At 44.7% G+C, this 16,489-nt stretch overlaps 1 protein-coding gene across 1 annotated transcript; it reads right to left on the bottom strand.

The window, feature by feature from the left end:
* Positions 1 to 355: 355 nt before the first annotated feature.
* Positions 356 to 15,063, bottom strand: LOC149358723 (pelle-like serine/threonine-protein kinase pik-1). Its single transcript, XM_089570884.1, has 15 exons — positions 14,795 to 15,063; positions 14,175 to 14,360; positions 13,598 to 13,728; positions 12,760 to 12,878; positions 11,999 to 12,231; positions 10,720 to 10,883; positions 9,965 to 10,038; positions 9,743 to 9,857; positions 8,934 to 9,058; positions 6,506 to 6,695; positions 5,670 to 5,732; positions 4,691 to 4,846; positions 4,571 to 4,613; positions 3,046 to 3,208; positions 356 to 1,361 (listed from the first exon to the last, which is right to left on the bottom strand). Exons 1-15 carry the CDS (start codon positions 14,940 to 14,942, stop codon positions 815 to 817), a joined length of 2,457 nt encoding a protein of 818 aa, XP_089427010.1. The 5' UTR covers positions 14,943 to 15,063; the 3' UTR covers positions 356 to 814.
* Between the last annotated feature and the right edge of the window lie 1,426 nt (positions 15,064 to 16,489).

Raw genomic sequence — 16,489 nt, 5'->3', positions numbered from 1 at the left:
CGAGATGCGAAACCAGAAGCACCCGTGTTGAGATCGAGCCGTCGTCATTCACGTGCTTAAGCAGACGACATGGCCCGAACGACGCATTCAAAGCAAGCCGCCACGCTCGCTGCAGCGCTCGCCTCGGCGCTTCCGTCGTGGCGCTTTCCTTCAGCGATGCCAGATGGCGCCACCAGTACATTTCGGCAGAAATTCGATGACGACGGCTCGATCTCAACACGTGTGCTTCTGGTTTCGCATCTCGCGTGACCAAACCTGGTAAGTACCACTTTTATACTTACTATGCCTTAAAACGGACAACAATAAGGAAGCTGTGTGCGCGGTTTCACCACAAACGAGCCAACGGTTGTGGCGGGAGAATTTTTCAAACCTGTGCCGATAAAGTTGCAGAACACGGTATAAAATCTGCTCCTGAAAATAGTCATTTGCTTCCAAGGAATGAATACATTTAAGTCATTAAAACATTGCCGTGGGTGAACTTGACTACACGACAAAAAGCCTGACTAAAAAACTGGGACCACTTGGTGCACCAAAAGCTCAGGTTATTAGCACAAAGAAGGTAGGTGCACCCAAATTGAAGCAAGAAACAATGTCTGAGCTGATACTGCATACTTTTTTTTTGACAGCACATTCATATCACAGTATACATAAATTTTGCACACTCGCCTGTTCTTGTCATCTGTGGAACACAATGTTTTGCTCTGAAGGATTCGCTGCATGAAGTCTATGCAGGACGCCCTTGAGCACTGCCAAAAAAATAAAGTAAGTAGTACTTGTGCATGTGAAGCAAAAGTCGTCCTGAACACCGCAGGTGTCACTGTCCTCGTGCATCCCTTGAAAGTGCCTCACTTTTGCTCTGGACACCAGTATACTGACTGTTGTAGTCCTCGTCGTCGTCCTCATCATCCAAGAGACCAGAGCTGCTCAAGTCAAGCTCATCCATTTTCAGCTCACCGCCACGCAAATCACGGGTCACAATAACTGGCTCCCGCTCGAGCAGCCCTACAGGGCTGGCCACGTTGCTCAAGTGAAGCTCATCCAATTCTGGCATTTTCAGCTCACCGCCACGCAGATCACGGGTCACAATAATTCGCTCCCCCTCGAGCGGCCCTACAGGGCTGGCCAAGCCTGCATTCGTTGCTCTCCCGCTAGCACTGCTTTCGCTCGAGTGATTAACTGCACCCTGAGTTACGCCAAGTATGGACACCATGGGGAGCTGGTTCTCCGGCGATGACACAGGCTGTTCCAGCATCACTGGAAAACAGGCTTCTGCTACAATTTCCTCCTCTGCAACCAATGCCACAGGCGGAGATGTCGAAGGCAGGATGGGCCGGGGTGGAAACGTGGGTGACATTTTGGGGCTGCAAATGGGGTGTAAGATATGATGTTGGATGTAGGGCTAGTCAGTTCATGGTTAGAGCAAAACAGAACTGCGTGAAGACGACGAGACAAAAGAAGGCACAAATACACACACACACACAAAGCGCAGACTCGGCGAACATGTCCCCAGGAAGGGCCCGGGGCGTCGAATAGCCTCTGGATTTCGGGCAGCACATTGGGGGGTGTCATTTTGTTTAGGACAGGCATTATGTGCAAAGTACTGCTGGATCTGTCAAGGCACATTGGTTGTGTTTATAGCATTAACCCATATATACCGAAACTTGAGAATTTAGAAAAAATTTAAATATTTTTAATACAAGATGTTTGTTTTCACTTCACAATTCAGAATCACCTCGGTAAATTCATTACCTATTATGTGTGGTACAGCTTCAAACATTTGACATCGAATTTAGAATCACATTTCTCATCATGCATGGTAGTTATGAAAATGCGCAAGAATTATTTGTTTTTCTTGCAAAATTACAACGTAGTTGATGTCAAATTTCAGAAATGGCATCCAGAGAGGACTGACTGATCTTTCTGAACGCACACAATGCATAAAAGTGAACGAGCACAACACTGCCGCTGCACAGGAAAAGCTTAGACCTTCTTGAACGTGTGCTAGTGGGCACAAGCGTTTACACAGTAAACTTGTAGAAACCATTTCAGTCATTTCTTACACAAATACTTTTGCAAAGCAGAATGCAAGCAACTTAATTATCTTTAAAGATCCACAATTGTCATGTAAAAAGAAATGTGAAAACAAATTTTCTTCCACGCTATCACAAGAAACACTGCAAACAAACTGAAGTTGGCCCGTAATATGGAAAAACACGAAATATACACGTTGCCCACACCGGCCAATTCCGCAAGTAAATTACGGTGCTTCAACGCAGTTTTTTGGGTGAGGATCCCACAGGCTAGGGTACACCACCATTCACTTCGAAACAGTGATCATACAGTCGTTTCGGTGTAGACGCCATGAGTTTGAATCAAATGATGGGAAAATTTAACACAATTTTCTCAACAATAAATACGTTTTTTTTTTTTGTTGCTGGATAAACATCAACAAGCCAGAAAGAAGCATATGATCAATTTTTTACAAGCAATCAAAAATTGCACGGAGATGTTCTCAGTGTCCCTGTACAGAGTTCTAGCCACAAAGACAAACAAGAAGCTCTATAATGGCTGCTTCAAGAACTGCCATCAGGCTTGCACCCATCCTGCAACTTATCGGCAAAAAAATGTGACACGGCGATTTCATAGCTGCTTGATGCAGCGCCTGCATCTAAAGCGAGTTAAAGTTAGCACTTTCATTTCTACTGTGCCGCTAACAAGTCAACTACATTACACATCTTTCAGTCTACCCGACCATGCTGTTGATGGTAAGAAATTTCCTCTCATTTGGCACACTTTAAACTCATTTGCCGTACACAACAGTAATTCACAATATTCTGCAGCATTGTACTGTCTCCGGTGAATGCTGGAAAGCTGCAAAACTGCTGTATAATACCAGGAAAAATTTTAATATTTGCTCATGTGAGTGCGCTGGTGATGACATCAGCAACAGTGCAAGCACAAGAACGCAGTCCTGCAATCCCTGTTACACATTAATGATTTTTCTACACATGTAGGAAAAAGTAACAATGAGCAAAAGGCACTTGCCTGGCAGCCTGTGCATTGCTTGGTGTTGTGGGGAAGGGACTGAGTGGTGTCGGATTAGTGGGTTTGGTAGCCTGGCCTTGTTGAATGTCGTACCACCTCTGCAGGTCAATAGGTGACGGGCTTCCAGATGTGCTGGGGGGCACCAGTGCGCTCTGAGAGAGTTCTGTAGAGATGAAAGATTGTGTGTAGCTGACCGCTTAGCTGCAGTGGAAACTCTGAGGGGGGGTCTCAGCTTCAAGGCATATAAACACCAAATTTTTGGTCTCTTTTTCTCTTCTTTGGGATGGTAAGAAGAGATGGTACACTCAAGCCACCGTGTGATATTTACCTCTGTCAGGTAAATATTTTATAACTGATTTTTCTTCTCATGTTAGTTTTGATTTTAACAGCCAAACAATGGCTATGACATCAAAGTTTGTTTCGAGTCACGCCAGGCACAAAAAAAAGCGGTAGGGTTTTAACAGGGTTAAACCAAGTAGAAGTGCAAAAGCACTTGTTTAGCCTGGTTGGCTCAAGGTTTTGCATTTAGCTTGTGTTTGTTTAACACGAGGCGTGATCGGCTGCGGCGATAGCATAGTGCTCTCGTGCAGTGGCCACTGAAGCTGATCTGTTCACGCCACTGCTGGTTTGAAACCCAGTTGTGGCAATGTTTTATTTCTCCACGTTGACCAAGGTCACCCTCAAGGTCGAACTTCACACTGGGTTTTTGGTTGGAACCATGTTAAGTAGTGATTTTGCACTAAAAAAAACTGATATAGGTAACTGCTGCTTGATCATTTTAATTCACTATAGCTCTCATGCCAGTCCACGCCAATATCGGGTCAGAGCAACTTTAGGCTGTTGAAACTGAAACAACAGGAGAGAAGAAACTTAAGAGTAATTGCCACATGGAGGTGGATTTTACATTCAAGCACACACGCAGAGGAAGCACACACAACTAAAGGTTGGTGTCTGTACTCCTTTTACAATGTGCTCCTGAGTGGAATGGCATGCAAAGAGATGAATGAGAGTAGGGATGTAATGACATGCTGGTCACAGCACACAAAGTAAAGAATGCTCATGCATACCAAGGTGACAGTTATTTCCACCTCGACAGAAACATATCAATATATGATCAAAGTGCTAAGAAGGAAGAATTGCTAGCTGTGCATTACTTCTTGACCTGAAATCCAGAAAGAGCACAGGGAAATGGCAGTTAACATTCTGTGAGAAGCCAAATCTTCCCTGAGGCTCTGGTGCAAAAAGATCGGAGAGGACACTTAGTTGGTGACCAATCATTAACTGCCACCTGTTGCGGGTGGTCAATTTGCTCGAAATACAAAGAATAGGTTGGGGCAACCAAAAAGGAAATAAAAATACCCTAATATGCGAAAGTTGTGATGATGCCACAAGGTCACATAACCTAGGAGGCTTCTCTGGAGATTTTTCGCTCGCAATGCCACCGCCAGATTTTCTGCAGAAATGGAGCTTTAACGCTGACATGCTAAAATCATTCGCACTATTCTTTCTCATAAGCATCACTTACTCCGCACAGCTTCGTTGGGATTCTCCTTGAACTGCTGAAGCACCTGCATGCAGTGAAATTTTTGTGAGGCGACAACCTGAGATGTGCCACTGCTGTATTCCACTATGACAGAGTCATCACCTGTTCCATCTCTGGTCGCTCCTTCCTGTCGTAGCTTGAGCATTTTTGGCCCAAATGAATGAGCAAGCTAAAGATGACCTGGTTTTCATCCCCAGCATTTGTGTCTCTAAGGCTGTCTAGCTGGTTGCTCTGGGCACAGTCCTGTACAGTTTCAATCTGAAAATGACATGAGAGCAATGATTAATGGTTCAGTCCTTCAGTAAAACCACATTTTTCCAGTACATGCATCCCAACTAAATCTGAACATGTAAACCATGGGTACTAAAGGTGGACTTAGTAGATTTATCTGCGTCTTTCCCCCAAAACTAAAACTTTTTCAATGGAAAACCACATTATGAAAAAATGTGAATCTATAAGAAAACGACCCTCCTTATAACCAGGTGCATGTTTTCTCATCCTCAAGAAGCTCTGAAGCATCTAAAGAAAGTAGGTGGTACCCTTCAGGTTTCCTAGGCCTTACATGCTGCTTGTCAATCCTACCCTGTGCCTATACTCATCCACTGGGTTCAGGCCAGCACAGATGCCCATAATGTTGCAGCCGACATGCCATCTCGTTTAACAGCTGCCTCACAAACTCCCCCTGCCTCTTTGCCTCTACATCCACTTCTGATGCAGTTAACATTTTCAGCCTCCCTCAGGCAGTGTACATGAGCTCTCATTTCCCCGTGTCCCTTCAACCTATCACGAGTGGAGGAGCTCACTCTGAGGCGGCTGCGGGTAGGTGTGGCCAGGAACTTCGTTGATGTGTGCTTGTGTTCTTCAAGAGGCAGTCCTGTCTGCCAATAATGACTCGAATTTCCACTTTTGGTTGACGAAAAACATTTACGCTCTAAGTTTATGTGACTTTTTACACAAAATCGGATTTCATGCCTTTTTGTAACGTTTCATAACGTTCGACACGTTTTAGCCGTGAGGTAACTTTAGCATCACATATAATAATAATAATAAGAAGATGAAAGAGCCGGTATGGATAACTTGCCAAAGTCCTTGTCTTCCGCCGCCTGTCATACACATGTTTGCTAGTTGCAAGCTCCAGAAGGACCTGTGGGAAAAGGTTGGGGCATGAAGTCTAGAGTGGGATGTACCTCGCACTCGCAGGTTTGGATGGTCTGTCTTTTTTTTAACATTCTGGTGCACATTACACTGGGTTAAGTAATGAACAAGTATAACCAGTGACTCCAGTCATACAAATTGCAGGTCATTAGTCATAAAACTGCAAGGATTCATACACGAGTAGATGTGCAGGCTAGTTTATGGGTCATACTTCTTAAAACAGCGCAAAAGACATGGACGCAGATAGAAGGGACACACAGAGCCCGTTCTGTCTGCGTGTCTTTTGCGTTGCTTTAAGGATTCATGATTAACACTAAAATGATTCCGAACTGATTTTTTCTGCAACAATTAGCAACAAAATTAAGAACTCTGGCAGTCTCTTGTACTAAACACGAAGCCCCTTACTGTTAGTGCGTAAAGATATCTAGGTGCTTGCAAAAAAAAAAAAACAAAAAAAAACTCATAAATAAGGCCAGTGGTTATCTTTACACCTGCATACTAACAACAACAATCTAACAATTTTGAAGTATTGATATTTTAAAGTACACATTTGTAAAAATAACTTAAAAATGGAGTGAAACATCACTCTTAAACATGCTGCACCGCACTGAAGGAACGAAATCAGTGCAGAGACTGTTTTCAACCAACTATATATATAACTAATGCTGGAGGAAGAGGTGCTCATACACCTCTGAACTGCGTAGCAGCACAAATAAGGTCACACTCTACAGGAAACGACTCTGCAACAAGTAGTTTGCTTACAATTCCGTAGCTGTAAATGTCCACCTTGGTTGACAGCTGCCTGTTCTTGAGGTATTCATGAGGAAGATAATATCGAGTGCCGTGCACATGAGACACCACTACCATAGACTGATCAGCTTCAGGCCCATACCGAGTCAAGCCAAAGTCTCCAATTTTTGGCTCCAAGTTAGAGTCCAGAAGGATGTTCGCACTAAAACAAAAACAACCGCATGCCAAGAAAAAGCTGCTTCATTCAGACTACATTGCTACCATACCATGTTACCAAGCTAACAGCAAAAAAAAAAAAAAAGCAACCTGCAATAATGTGGTAAGAAGCTGGCTATTTATGACAACCTGAAAAGTTAAAAAGCAACCTGCAATAATGTGGTAAAAAGCTGGCTGTTTCTGACAACCTGAAAAGTTAAAAACTGCAATGAGTAAAGCTACAATAACTTCAGTGATTCCTGTTCACCAGCATGACTCTTAACTATACTCAGCAGGAAGACTAATGCACAATAATAATAAAAAAATACTTGCCGGTAAAATTGATTCTATAACTCTTTCCGGATATGTTGATGTTTGTTTGACAGCAGAATATGCATTCATAGCTGAGAAAATTGCATTTAAAAATTATTTCTACCACTTGATTCAGCTACATCTACGCCAACAAGGAGTCCATCAACGTTTTGAAGTGCATGGCAGTGTAACCTAGCCTCTGGAATCCGAGGCCCAAAAAACTGTGTCGATGCATGCAATTTACTTGCGAAGTCAGCTGATGATGGCGGATGCCTGTACTTTTTTTTTTCTGCGCTTTCTAGCTTGTGAAAGCTGTGCTTTCAGAGCAAGTAGCGTCTTTGTCTTTAACACATTCACGACATCAACAAAACTTTTTTAATCCCACTTCCATTCTGACCCCTCCTGCCCCGGCTGCCCTGTACTCTATGCCAATCCAGCACATTCTCTCTCTCTCCTACTGTCCTGTCGCCCTTCAGTATATTTTCTACTCCCCTCCCTCTTCCCCAGTTCTCTCCTGGCATACCTGGCTGACTTCTTTGCATTAAGAGGATTACCTTGGCCTACTGTAGCAGGGGTGGTATTCTGCCGGTGTCGCCTTTTGCGACATGTCGCATATGGGCGGGGCCTAAAAAAGTGCTTACAGATGCTTGAAGAAACAGAAAAAGCCGCCGGCACTTTCGTCTGCGGTGCATTCATCCACTCCGAGAAGCGACAATTTACCACTGCTGATTCACTAGCAGCAGTAGTTTCGTATCTCTTATAGCAAGAATATTTGCCATCACATGACGTCTAATGTTCAGAAAAACATTTGCAAATTTAATATAAACTCGCTTTACTTCATTTAAGTCTATAAAACACCGCGAAAAAGCTCCAAATCTATTTTTCTTTCGTTCCGGACGGTTGTGCTAGGTTTCGGCTGCGTTTCGGGCAGTTGCAGACGGTAGCAGTGTAGCTGGAGGTCCCATTAGGCTTGCGCGCTCCAGAATCGAGAGCGTATCTAAAAAACTAGGCTGAATTGCAGCTTAAACTTTATCGACGAAGCAAGGTAAGTCATAGCGAAAAGTAAAAACAACAGTAGTTGCCGGTAAACATGCCGACCGGAATCGCAAGGACTGCTGAATTGGCTGAAGCGGGCAGCTCTCGCTTGAAAGGACGTCGCCATGTTTTCACGCCAAGGGCGCAAAAGCCGCAACTGCCGATTGCGTTCGTACGCTAACGGTAGCCCGTCGCCCGCCCGAATCTCTTCAGCGCATTCCGTTGTTCGACTAAGCGTAGTAAATTGGGGCGACGTCACGATGACGTAGCAGGAAGGCAGGTCCGTGTCGTCACGCCGCCGTCACCGCGGCTCGAGCCAATCAGCGAAGAGCGAATGCGACATGTCGCAAAAGGCGACACCGGGAGAATACCACCCCAGGCGAAGCACATTTTGGGCACTTGATTTGCATTCTTAAATAATGTGTTTTACTACTACCACTAATCCAGGGTACAGGCCAACCTGAAAGTGGGCTCGATGTCCCTTTGATTTTGAAGTATTATTCTATGAAACAAAGAAGTACAGCCGGCCAAATGTTTAGCTGGCGTGCGCGATAGCCGCCTTTTCTGCGCTCCTGCACATTGCGATGAAGCAAACTTGCCGAAAGCTCAATATTGAGCACTGGCTTAGTGAGCCTGTGCTTAGATTTGATATTTTCGCAAGTTTGCTCCGTCATGAGCTGCAGGAGGACGGAAAACGCGGCCGCCACGCATGCCAGCTAAAGATTTGGCCGGCTGTACTGCGCATTATCCATGTTATGGTGCAGTGCAATGTGTCATGACAAAGTTTGCTTGTAGAGACTGCTTATCAAAACGTGAAAAGACACTAAGCATCCGCATCCTTACCGGCTCACTGCCTCTCATTAGAAAGATTTCGTTAGAAGAACTAAATGTCTCAAACCTTTTAATGTCACCATGAATGAGTGGTTTCCCACCGACCAAACTGGTGTGAAGGAAATACAGTCCTCGGGCAACGCCTTTAGCAATCGTTCCTCGTTGAGTCCAGATGAGGCTAGGTGTGTTGTGCTAAGAAGAACACGCAAGAGAGAAGCTTGCACAGAAAAGAATATGCATTCCTATGTATCTTACTTCCTGTGATGTAAATCTCCTGGCCAGCAATGCACAAGTACTGGCCTTTAAGCCATACATGTTAGATAGGAGGGAGGAAGGACAGTTAGCTGAAACCGAGCTCGAACAAAGACAACTCATGTAGATGAAAGCACAAGACTTTTGCCAACACTTTGGTACACATAGCAGAGCTCCTCACAGATCAGTGAATTAGAAAACATTTGAGACTCATAAAGGCCTTCCAAGGTGGCAGTGGCAAGTGATGCATTGCGATCAAAATTAGCAACACATTTGAAAGAGTACCCAGATCTGCGGCTTTTAATAGGAGTTTCTTATTAAGAAAACTTCCAACGTTCAAGACGTCTTAAACTTCAAACACGCATTAAGTTGCGGTTAATGGCAAATATGGCTTGGTATGTCAAGTGCCTCTGCACTGCCTTTCAACTTGGCTTCTCCATGCCGCGAGGCAGTGGCGACTGACGGCAAAAGGGAACAGCTTATCTAAAGGTTCTACGATAGCTTGAAAGCAAGCTCCTTAAAATAGAGAACTTTCTGATAATCATTAGCAAAAAATGAAACTGTGAAGCTATCATTTCCAAACATCTGGTCTCGGTATTAATCAGAAAGAGAACACATGCGCACCTTGCAGCGAAGCCTGTCTTCAAGTGAGCCATTCTCCATAAACTGGTACACAATACATGGCTCTGGTCCATCGAGGGAAACACCATAAAGTGGCAGGATGTTGTCAATGCGGCAACTGCGTGCATGTCATTGAACAACATAGGTCACGAGGTGTTCACTTTGAACCGAAAAGAATTCGATTCACCGACAACTATGAGAAGATAAGCGTGCAGTTACACATACCTTTGTAGCACCTTCATCTCAGTGAGCGACTGTTTGAAGCTTTGCTCCTGCCGTATGTCACCATCTTTTTCTTTCTGCATCAGACCGAACCACCACAACCACGTGCAGCTGTCTCAACAATTAGAACTTCTTACACATGCTAACAATCACTGCAGTTAAATAAAAAAAAATGACTCCAAACACCATCATTTCTTTGCTAACAATCACTGCAGTTAAATAAAAAAAAATGACTCCAAACATCGTCATTTCTTTGCTTTTGTTCATTAGGGGCACAAAGCACAAGCACTGTCACATCCCACTTGTAACACACACAATGGTACAAGAAAGTTTCGGTCGTATACTGGTACAGAACTGCATACCACTGGTCTTAATATTCATGGCTTCATGGTTGTTTTCATGCAGCGCGTATATGCCAGTAATGCTGGAAAAAGACTGCAGTTTTTGCTCTCTGGTTTCACTGAAAACCATTTGTGTTCACAGGAATTAACTTGCATACACGAATAGCCGAACGTGGTGTTAGGTTTCTCAATTGTTTTTATGGGTACATAAGCAAGGTTATCTATTATTATTCCCATTCACAGCTAGCACATGTGTTACTGCTGCTAGCCTCTGCTGCATGCAGAGGCTAGAGTTGAGTTGAGTTGTGTATGCTACAGGTGCAGAGGCTAGTAAGTTACTGTATGCAGTATGTTACTATATTTTATACAGAACTTCATGTTGTTGAGCAAAAAAAGAAAAAAAGAAAGAAGGCTCACCACATGAAGTCTCTTGACAGCAACCGTTGTGTCCTTCCAACATCCCTTGTAAACTGTTCCAAAGCCTCCTTTTCCCAGAATGTTGGCATCGATAAAGCCTTCGGTGGCCTTTTTGAGCTCTTTATAAGGTATCTGATTGACGAGAGGCTGTGCTTCACTTGGCTCTGGAAAGTGGGTGCCTGATGGGCTTCACGCAGCCATAAACTATTCACTGACCTTTCTTTAACAATGCAGAAGGCAAAACGGATTGTTATTTTGGAAGATGTGTAGGGGACACAGCCGAGCACCAACACTGCACTGCATCTTCTTCAGTGCTGTGTGCATACCAGCTATGGGAGCAATTAGTGTTGCAACCATGATGCAAAAATGAAACTATGTTAACTGTATGTCATGTCAATATTAAAATACTTATGTAGCACAGTCACCACTTGATCAGTGCCACACAGACTAGAACTTTGAGAGTAATAAGTGCAACATCATTGCTAGATTCTGGCTTATCTGGCGTTGTAATACTTGCACTCATTCAAGTGACTCATTGTCTTTACATAAAGATTAGATATTCATAGCTTCCTTAGCAAACCCAAAATTACACAACTACAGCATGTGTTGCCTCTGTCTTGACCCAGATGTTTGTGTTTTTGGCACATGACACTAGCCTCCAAACATGAATGACTGCACTTGTAACATTAATTAACGCTATACCGTTAGGGATCCGTCACATAGAAAATCTGGCAGCAGCGGCGATGTGGCGAGCGAAAATCCCTAGAGAAGCAACCTAGGTCATGTGACCTCGTGGCTCCATCACAACCTGCCCATTGGATTGCGAGCAAGCTGACCACCGTGGCAGGTGGCAGTTAAATTAATGACTGGTTGCAAGAAGTTGCCCAGGAGGAGCAATCTGGGTCGCGCAAGCCCCACCGATGCATTGCACCACTGTGCGAGGTGCGGTACAAGGACTCCCGGGGATCTATGAATGTAAATTCGAGAATGACCACCTCTGCACATATGAGCGCTAACACATCAACGCTTTCGTGTCACACCCCTAAGGCAGAGCTGAAGTGTCCCCTCCAAATTTTACATTGCATCTAATTACTGTTTGTTACGTATGTTGCACTGTTTATTTTTTTTCCACTGCATCACTCCCCCTCTGTAATGCCCTCTGGGCCAAGAGGGTAACTTGAAATAAATAAATAAATAAATAAATCAGGCATGCTTACGTCAAAATGTTGCCCAGAAATGTATATGCCCATGGACATCCATGAATCCAGTACACACTTACCTTTTGCTGCACATGCTGCTCCCTGCTTGTTAGTTCTTCCCTCTGAACTCTGAGCCCTTTCAGGAGCCACATTCTGCACTTTTCCTTCACTACTGATCAGCCTCTGGTCTTCGCTAGGTTGGAACTTTGGAAGCTGAGGGTACAAGTTGTTCCCATTCGCATAGCAGTTATTAGACACAGATGGAAAGGTGCTCTGGGGAGCTTGCACAGGACTTCTGTTGCCTTGGCCTGGCCTGGAATCAAAACACAGTTTTCTGTAAAGTTGTACAAAAACGCTTTGCTGCAGCGTGCTACAATCACTCACTCACTATACTCAAGGACAACCTTTTCTGGCAATGAAGAGAAAGCAACAGGGGCGAAGTGTCTGCAACTATGTCACACTGCCAACCATTCGGCCGCAATATGGGCACCCGGTACACTGCTCACTTGCAGTTGCTTTCCTCTGCCGCTGGTTTAGCTCGCATGCCATCTGTGGAAGCCTAACAATTTGCTGCTATCAACGAAACGGTGTTTGACGCGACTCTCTAATGCTGAAAATATGGGGTTATATTAGAAATATTCTTTAAATAAGAGTATTGCCAATATATTGAATATTAAGAGGACACTATAAACTGCAACTAGGGGCTATATTCTGCTGCATATAGCTTGCAGTTTATATGATACATCGCTACTACACTGTTATCATTGTTGAGCACTGCTGAAAATCTTGTCACATTGTGTTTACACATTAGGCATGTGTATACATAGGAATTACAACTTACAAGCCGGGACACACCATTTTGACCTTGGAGCTGTTGACTTTGGCCAGGCCTTTGTCCATGTTCACGTGACAGTCATCAGGGTAAAAGTTTTTGCTATAAGCAGTTGCACCCATAACAGACTGCAAGGAAAGAGAATAAACACAAGTAATTGGCAAAACATGCCATCAAAATAAAATGTGCGAAACTGGCTTTAAAGGCAGGCTAACAATATGAGTATTCAGTATTATTACCTATCAGAGACCACCTTCATTCAAGAACTTACACTGGAAACCACCATTACACTTTTCTGTGACCTGCAAACTGTCTGCTTTGGGTTGCTGCAGGAACATCTGTACATATCTGATGGAAAGTAAAGGTTTTCCACAATGTCAAGAGCAAGCCATTATCTGGTTGGTTGGTTTATGGGGTTTAACGTCCCAAAGCGACTAAGGCTATGAGAGACGCCGTAGTGGAGGGCTCCGGAAATTTCGACCACCTGGGGTTCTTTAACGTGCACTGACATCGCACAGTACACGGGCCTCGAATTTCTCCTCCAAAGAAATTCAGCCGCCGCGACCGGGATCTATAGGGAACTCCTCTCTCAGTAGATAGCCCATAGAAGAACGGAACTATGCATAAATGCCTACAATGCAACTTGGGACGCGCAACTTGCACATGACAGTAAAGTGTACATGAGGGCTCAACCATGGTGAACTCACGATCAGCATTTTCGCAATATAGCAACACTTAGGTACTTCAACCAATGACGCTGTCTAAGCGAGAAATCATGAATGCACTACCATGCACTACGATCCTCAACAATGCAAAGCAACACCTCAACACGAGCAGAGCTTCATACATCAGGTGGTGGTGCAGTGCCTTTCAGCATTCGTGATGAGTGAAGGTACACATTGCTGTTGCTGTTCAGAAGAGCACTGTCCAATTCTGTTGTCTGCTCCCCACCAAGGAGGTGCTGATACTTGGGGCTAACTGCAATAGGAAGTTGACAAAAGCACGAGAGGGTCATGCACACGAATGCTAGTTCCAGATAAGGAAATTAAATTCACAGATCTAGCACACAGTTTTCATCCAGCAGACCACTGGATCACTTCATTCATTAAAACGACCGGTTCTAGACCATGACAACACTGAAAAGCTGTTTTGCTCATTTAAAAAAGCCAGAAAGAGGTGTTGTCACCTTAAGTCAGTATTTTACAGTGGCTCACCATTTAATAAGAATCAACAAACTTCCTGCCTCTTTTTACTATAGCTACACTAGCCAATATCAGGAAGCCCCTCTACCATACGATTGAATATTGAATACCAGTGTTGACTCACATACAACATTTACAAGCTTCACGGTAGTTGCAAAACCCTCATTTTAAGGTTTCGTTTCCAATGCACACTGTAACAGACCATACAACCAGGCAACTCACCGAAGTCCTTGATAATAAGCATTGCCTGCATGTGCTTCATTTTGTACAAATAAACAAACAACTGGTTCACTGTGCCATTCTTTTCGCCCCATTTGTGTAAAAGTTCGTCAGTCGGGCTTTCTTTCCGGAGGATCGCTTGTTCCATGAGGCTGATACTTATGTGGTCCATGTGCAAGAAATTGAAACCTGCGACGACAGACAAACATACATTTTTAAATATTAAGTACGTAGCCTGTGGCAAGTGCGGTTAGACGCTAACAGCTTTAAGACAATACGCTGTAGAAGTGGCCGCTCGGTAAGAGGAGTTGCAACGCGCTTCGCAGTACAGGAAAGCTGCCGCGCAAAAAGATCTTCCTTTGCAAGCTATCTTAATCGAATACGAAACCGTTCTACATCGTTAACTTGATAACTATGCCAAAATATCAAGACTGACTTCCTCTAGCACTTCGTTCCAAAACTTTTGGTGTGACAACGAAATGGTCGGGGAAGGCGGAATTCATTTTTCTAACTACAATAATAAAAAAAAACCTTCGCGCCAACACACACTGCGGCGACGCTTTACCCCTACAGTGCCGAAGTACAGGCAGACGCTGTAACACTGCATTAGAAGAAATTCTTACCTAATTCCTTCCACCGTCCGCCAGCGTCCAACAGCCTACACAGCTTGTGACGCTGAGCGTAGGGCAACTCGTATATATATTTCACCTGTTGATAGCTTGCAGACGCCATTCCGCGCTTTGCGCAGCTCAGTGAGCGATGCGAACTCATACTTCTGTCAGCGGCCGCTCCGACAAAAACCTCTCAGCCCTGTTCAGTAAGACCGAGATAACTAAGCGCATCTGAACGTCACTGTTCCTTGTTTACGCACACCGATTGCGAAATGACGTGAAACGCCGAAACGCCTCCGGGCAGACCACTTTTCTAGCGTAGTTTCCTCATTGAAAAGTTTAGGCCAAGGTAGCCAGAGGAACACTGCGTGCCGGCTGCATTTAGCCACCATTTGTCGGGCAGGGCGCTCGGCGCTTGTTCATATTAGTTCACACCGTAAGCTTTAATAGCAAGACTGCCCCTCAGAAACGCAAGAAACAAAAGCCCTGCTGTTGCACAGTGTCGTGGACGCAAAATAACCTATAGTCGGACACAGCTCAAGAATGATAGATTAATTGATTGATTGATTTAAAGGACGCCCTCCAGCCAATGGCACGGACTGATTTTCGCGACTCCGCGGCAAATTCGATTTGGCCGTTGTGATTCCACATTCACCTGCCGTGTGAACGAGAATGGTGACCACATCGTCTATCGTCTCGGCGACAATCAAAACGAAATCCTCTGAAACGGCAGAAGAGGCGGCTATAGCCCTCGCCCTAGCACATACCCAAGGGAGCATCATCCTCAGCGATTCCAAAATGGGTATCAATAATTTCGCTAAAGGGCGAATTACAAACACCTCCCTTAGAATCCTTAACGCAACCAAATTCTCACCAAATTATTCCGAATTGATATGGGTCCCAGCCCATTCGGGGAATCCGGGGAACGAGGCAGCCCACAATAAAGCCCGAGGTTTCATCGACCGGGCAGTGGATGAGTCTGGCTCCCTGAATTTCACGAAGGACTCAATGATCACATATCATGATCTCACCAATCATTTTAAATTAGAGAGGAGAATTTTCCCCCCTCCAGACAAAAGACTTACTAAAGAACAAGAGGTTACGTGGCGTCGTCTACAGACGAGATCGATACGCACCCCATCACTCCTCACGCAAATTTATCCAGATCTTTACAACCCAAACTGCAAACACTGTGGCCAACGTGCTACCTACGATCACATCCTGTGGGACTGCAAAATAGAGCCACCTCCGGGTGATCTAGTTACAGCTCCTTCTCTCGAGCGGTGGGAGACCGTGCTGGCTAGCTCTGACCCCAGAACGCAAGTTTTGGCGGTGGAGTGGGCTGACAAAGTCGTCGAGGGCTATGTACTCTCGACCACTTAACGCGACCTCTTGGCAAGCTCTTCCCGGCGAATAAAATGTTTTACAATCAAATTCACCTGCCGCCCCCTGGGATTTCACATTAGCAGGTCCAAAGGGACTGGTGGAGGGGGCGATGGGGAGAATCGGTCGTCTCCATTGGTGGCTAGAGGAGCTCCTTTAAGCGGCATTTGCCGCTTCGTCCTTGGGTTGTATCCAGCTATAGTTAAATTTCCCCATATCCAACAAGCCCTGTTGCTGCAAGTTTCCAAACATATGCCCTAAAGTAACGAGAAGCTGGATCGAGACAAACGCAATCTGAGGCAGATGAGTCTCCCTCACCGTAAT

The sequence above is a fragment of the Amblyomma mixtum genome, chromosome 2 (genome assembly GCF_055824585.1).
Source record: "Amblyomma mixtum isolate Tamu chromosome 2, ASM5582458v1, whole genome shotgun sequence".
Classification (NCBI taxonomy): Eukaryota; Metazoa; Arthropoda; class Arachnida; order Ixodida; family Ixodidae; genus Amblyomma; species Amblyomma mixtum.
Note: the sequence above shows the minus strand (reverse complement) of the source record. Positions and strands in the feature narration are given on the sequence as shown.